The 5475-nt window shown below is 57.2% G+C and overlaps 1 protein-coding gene across 1 annotated transcript; it reads left to right on the top strand.

Annotated features, from left to right (window-relative positions):
* Window positions 1-1475: 1475 nt before the first annotated feature.
* MEF2B (myocyte enhancer factor 2B) lies at window positions 1476-5475 on the top strand. Its single transcript, XM_032412265.1, has 8 exons — window positions 1476-1571; window positions 2093-2296; window positions 3237-3371; window positions 3845-3992; window positions 4162-4295; window positions 4389-4482; window positions 4677-4788; window positions 5096-5475. Exons 1-8 carry the CDS (start codon window positions 1518-1520, stop codon window positions 5319-5321), a joined length of 1107 nt encoding a protein of 368 aa, XP_032268156.1. The 5' UTR covers window positions 1476-1517; the 3' UTR covers window positions 5322-5475.

The following is a 5475-nucleotide window of genomic DNA, read 5'->3' as shown; positions in this document are numbered from 1 at the left end:
GGGAGAAGCAGGCTTCCTGATGAGCAGGGAGCCTGGTGCAGGGCTCGATCCCAGGACCCCAGGATCATGACCTGAGCCAAAGGCATACACTTAACCAACTGAGCCACCCAGGCGCCCCAGTTCTTTTTTTTTTTATAATTTTTTAAAAATATTTCATTTATTTATTTGAGAGAAAGAGAATGAGAGAGAGCACATGAGAGGGGGGAGGGTCAGAGGGAGAAGCAGACTCCCTGCCGAGCAGGGAGCCCGATGCAGGACTCGATCCAGGGACTCTAGGATCAAGACCTGAGCCGGAGGCAGTCGCTTAACCAACTGAGCCACCCAGGCACCTGCCCCAATTCTTTTTAAATGGATATAATCTACAATCACTGAGAGGGGAAAGTTAGAAAATTCAGATAATCAAAAAGGGAAGAAAAAAAAAAGACACCAAAGGTCACACATTGTACGTTTCCATTTACATGAAACCTCTAGAACGCACACGTCCATAGCGACAGCAGATCTGTGGTTGCCAGGGTCTGGGGAGGCAGGATGGGGAGTGACTGCTAATACACATGGGGTCTCCTTTTTGGGGGATGAAAACTTTCTGGAGCTAGCTGGAGGTAATGGTTGTACAACAGTGTGAATGCACTAAGTGCCACTGAATCGCACACTTTAAAATGGTGATTTTTAGGTGGTGCAAACTGCATCTAAATTTTTTACAAAGGGGGAAAAATTCACCCATAAATTTCCACCCAGCAGTGACTCCTATCTTGCTCATTTCCTTCTAGTCTTTTCTACTCTCAATGCAATTTTTAAATATATGTTTTCTTATAACCACAGCCCTTGATCTTGCTTGTTGGGGAGCTGTTTTGAATTGAATGGCTTAAAGGTATCCGATGTGCGGCGTACCAGGCTTTTAAAATTTTTTTTTCCAGTGGCTCAAGATCAGTGATTCAGTGAGCGATGTTTCCTGAGCGCCGCCAGGTATCGGCATCAGATGTCCATCCAACCTGGCCCGTCAAGGGCTTTTAGGCTGTTGCTAGTATTCATAACAGCAGTGCGTATGTAGCATCCGCTGTGTGCTGGACGGATCTGAATGCTGCACGTGGGTTAGCTCACTTTATCTCCCAACAACACGGGCTGTGCGTGACACTGTTATCCCCACTGCACACACACAGGGGCTTAGGAAGGTCAGGCTCCCCCGAGGTCCCACAATTACCAGCTTGTTTTGTTTTGGAGGCAGGGGTGGGGCATCTGTACCCCGATCCTTTGCCCTCGATTAGCCTTCTCTTCATGTGGAATTGGTCCAAAGGTGTTCACTGAGCATCTACTGCATCTGGGGCCAGTTGAGAGTGGGGATTGTGGGGGTGACCTTGCCTGCCTTGATTTCCCCCCATCATCTATCTCCCCCTCAGAGCTTGGCAGGGGCAGGTGGAAGACAGAAGGGAGGCTGGGTGTCCGGTCTCACTTTCCATCCACCCACTCTGTCCTCTTTTCCTTCCCCGCAAGGCCAAGGTCGCTCCAACCAGCCTGGCACAATGGGGAGGAAAAAAATCCAGATCTCCCGCATTCTGGACCAAAGGAATCGGCAGGTGAGTTCACTGGGGGGGAACAGTGGCTGGGGGAAAGGCATTCTTGGCAGCAGACCCAGCCTGGGCAAAGGCCTGTCCATTTGGGGGAGCTGCAAGGGCATGGGGAGTCCGGAGTTTGACATGTAGCATTTGCTCATTTTCATGATGATTTATTCATTTATTCTCCCTGACGACTGGAGCCCCAGTCACGGGAGAGATGAAGTTTGACACAAACCCACCCAACTCAGAGGGCTGGTCCAGAGGGAGGCACAGAACCGAGGAAGCTCAGAGAGGGAATGTGGGCGCTGTCCTGGAGACCCAGGAAAACTTCTCAAAGGAGAGGACATTTGGACAAGGTTTTGAAGCACCAATAGGAGTTGGCCGGGTTGAGAGGTGAGAAGTAGGGGAGCAGCCAGAAAGGACGGCATGCACAAGGCACAGAATCTTGAGGCATGCTCAGGGAACAGTTAGGCCCCTCCATCTCCTCCTTGCCACCCCCAATCCATGTCTTCTCCCACCCCGTCTGTGCGTCCCGGCTCCAGGTGACATTTACTAAGCGGAAGTTCGGGCTGATGAAGAAGGCCTATGAGCTGAGCGTGCTCTGCGATTGTGAGATCGCCCTCATCATCTTCAACAGCGCCAACCGCCTCTTCCAGTATGCCAGCACGGACATGGACCGCGTGCTCCTGAAGTACACAGAGTACAGTGAGCCCCACGAGAGCCGCACCAACACCGACATCCTCGAGGTACCCCTGGGGCACTTCTCCCAGCGCCCTGCGCCTGCTCCGAGCCTAGGGACTCCTGGCACAAAAGACAAGTGTTGCAACCTGGCTTTACTGCTGGTAAAAGCAGGTTTGAGGCAATGTGGGGTCCCTCCGAGGGGCAGTTGCCCCCACAGTAGAGATAAAAACATCCACTGTGTGCCCCGCACACACTTCATCTCACTGAATCCTGTCCCCTGTTTGGTGAGGGCAGAGAGCAAGCAGACCTCACTGAGGGCCCGGAGTGTTTTTGTCTGAGCTGCTGTGTCCCCAGGAGAAAGAGACAGAAGCAGCCGGGCACTAGCTGATTCGTCCCCCACACCCGCCACCCAGGCTGGGCAAGATCACTTCCCTTTGGACATGGGAATCTTTTCCCAAGATGGGAAGCTGAAGCCCCAGAGATGGAGATGGAGAGACCAGCAGGCCTAGGGCTGCAGGTGGTGATCCCTAATGTTTCAGGAGGGTGGGGGAGAAGCTGTCAAAGGAGAGGCAGGGCTCCAGGAGTGTGCAGGTCCTGGGGGAAGCAGCTCAGGAAAGCCTAGAAGGTTGTCCTCCAACATTTATGAAACACCTACCGCACTCCAGGCACGGAGGCTGCACTCCAGTGCGGAACGGAGGTAGCAGGGTCGTATTCAGGAGGAGTGTTAGGACAGTGCCAGCAGGGCCAGTGGATCTTGGCCCCCACTGTGTGACCTGGGCCTCTCTGGTCCCAGGGCAGGACAGCCCCTCTCTCATACACATTTGGAATTTGCTAGATGATAACTCACTAGGGTTTTTGGTCAATGGGATTTGGCTGGAACAGGCTGTGCCTGCACTCTGATCCACCCACAGAGCTGGGTGGGGTAGATCTCTTCCCTCTCCCATAGAACCAGGTTCCCTGGCTAGGATTGGGGGAGGGTCACCCTGTTGTCTCCCCTCCCCACAGACACTGAAGCGGAGGGGTGTGGGCCTTGATGGACCAGAGCTGGAGCCAGATGAAGGGCCTGACGGGCCAGGAGAGAAGCTGCGAAGGTTGGCAGGTGACGGGGGTGACCCAGCCTTGCCCCGGCCCCGGCTCTATGTAAGTGACTTCCTGCACCACCACGAAGGGGCCCTCCCTCACCTCCTAGGCCCAAGTGGTCAAGGCTGAGACTCAGACAAGGACCTAAGGCCAAGAAGGCTAGAGTTAGGGAGCAGGTCTCTGCCTAGGTGGGAAGGGAAGGTTTCCTGGAGGAATGGGCATTATAGTTGGGGTTTTGAAGGATGAATAAGAGTTCAATGGACAGCCATTTCTTCCTCCTTTATTTCTTTGATTCATCAAACACCCTGGGAAGCCCCCTCAGTGCCAACCCCATGCTGAGCAAGAAGCCTCAGCTCTGGGCCTGTCAGTGAGTGACAGCACCAGACAAAGGCTCCTTCCATCATGTGGGGTTAGGCCCGAGGGAGGAGTAGCAAGGGCTTCCAGAGGTGGAGGCTGGCCCCTGATTTTCTGTCTTGGATTTGATGTCCTCATCTCCATGTTCCTCCAACCAATCCCGTCCTCTCTGCCCTCAGCCAGCAGCCCCTACTATGCCCAGCCCGGACATGGTATATGGGGCCCTGCCCCCACCAGGCTGCGACCCCAGTGGGCTTGGGGAGGCCCTCCCCGCCCAGAGCCGCCCATCCCCTTTCCGGCCAGCAGCCCCCAAAGCTGGGCCCCCAGGTGAGCATGGGCCACAGGCCCTGGGGCAAAAGGGAGTGGGAATCCAAGGGGGGCTTGTAGAGGGATCTTGGCTCAGGCACTGCTTGTCTGTGTGTATTACCTCTGGACCTCAGACTTCATTAGATTACATGGCCACATGCCCTCTCTCTGGGGGTTTCCTGCTCCTCAGGCCTGGCACACCCTCTCTTCTCACCGAGCCACCTTGCCAGCAAGACACCACCACCCCTGTACCTGGCAGCAGATGGGCGGAGGCCAGACCTGCCTGCTAGCCTGTCGGGGGCCCGAGGGGGACTGAGCACCTCAGTGAGTGAGGGGAAGGTGTAGCAGGGCTGTTGGGGGAGGGCAGGATGGCCTGGGTGTGGGCCTCAGTTTCCCCTTTACCCTGTCTCCCCACAGAGAGGCCTCTATGGTAGCCTACAGAGTCCATGCTCTGCCACAGCTCCGGGACCCCCACTCGGGAGTTTCCCCTTCCTCCCTGCAGGCCCCCCAGGTATGCACCCCCCCATGTTCCCTACCACGGGAGACATCCATACACCTGCCTGCTGGGGGTGAGGGGTGGGGGGTGGGGGGGGTGGTCAGCATTTCCCCACCCACCAGGACTGAAAACTGGCTGGTGGCATAGGTCAAGCTTGGGCAAGGGGCTCCCTGAGGTCAGGGCCTCAGTTTATTCCTCCTACCCCCCAGATTATGGTCTGGGAGACCCCCCTCCCCCCCCTTGCCCGTTGCAGCCCCCCCCCCTGGCCCCCTGGCAGCATTCCAGGGGTGATGGGCCCCCAGCCGCCCCTCCCCAGCCCAGGTAAGTGCCCCAATTGCCCCTCCTCTCTCCCCTCCGTATTTCGGGTCGTTGTGGGGGTCCCTCCAAGTCTTCCGAAGCCCCTAGCCACTGCTGACCTCTGGTGGCCACTCCTGGTTCTACACTCAGCCCCTCCCGTCTGTTCTTGGTGGGATGGGTGGCTATTTTGGAAACCCCAAGAGGGACCGCCACCCCCTCCTTTCCCAAGGTCCTCCCGCCGAGCCTTTGCCCAAGCCATACCACCTCCCTGGCTTTCCTCCCTTCCTCCCTGAGCTCACAACCCTCCTTCTCTCTCTCTCTCTCCCTGCAGTGGGAGCCGAAGCCTGAGTGAGGAGGGTCCCCCCGCCCGTGGCGCCTCCCCACCAACCCCCCCAGTCAGCATCAAGTCCGAGCGCCTCTCGCCGGCCCCTGGGGGCCCTGGCGACTTTCCCAAGACTTTCCCCTATCCCTTGCTCCTGTCCCGGCCCCTGGCAGAGCCCCTACGGCCCGGACCCCCCCTGCGCCGTCTGCCCACTGCCGACGGCTGGGCTCGGTAGTGGACCCAGGGGTGGCATGGGTCCTTCCTCCCGCGCGGGGCGAGGGCACGTGGGGTCCCAGTCTCCCTCCCCGCGTCGTTAGAGAAGAGCCAGCAGTTAACGTCCCTCCAAAGTGAGGGCCTGGAGTTCAGATCCACGGTCGGGGGGTGCTCCT

The sequence above is a fragment of the Phoca vitulina genome, unplaced genomic scaffold (genome assembly GCF_004348235.1).
Source record: "Phoca vitulina isolate PV1807 unplaced genomic scaffold, GSC_HSeal_1.0 scaffold13, whole genome shotgun sequence".
Lineage (NCBI taxonomy): Eukaryota > Metazoa > Chordata > Mammalia > Carnivora > Phocidae > Phoca > Phoca vitulina.
The sequence above is the reverse complement of the archived record's forward strand: the minus strand, read 5'-3'. Positions and strand labels throughout refer to the sequence as shown.

Excerpts from the sequence above, each read along its gene's own strand:
- MEF2B (XM_032412265.1), top strand. The coding sequence starts at position 1,518 with ATGGGGAGGAAAAAAATCCAGATCTCCCGCATTCTGGACCAAAGGAAT. Across the intron at positions 2,297-3,236 it reads CCAACACCGACATCCTCGAG|ACACTGAAGCGGAGGGGTGT; the intron begins GTACCCCTGGGG and ends CCCTCCCCACAG. Across the intron at positions 4,789-5,095 it reads GCCGCCCCTCCCCAGCCCAG|TGGGAGCCGAAGCCTGAGTG; the intron begins GTAAGTGCCCCA and ends CTCTCCCTGCAG.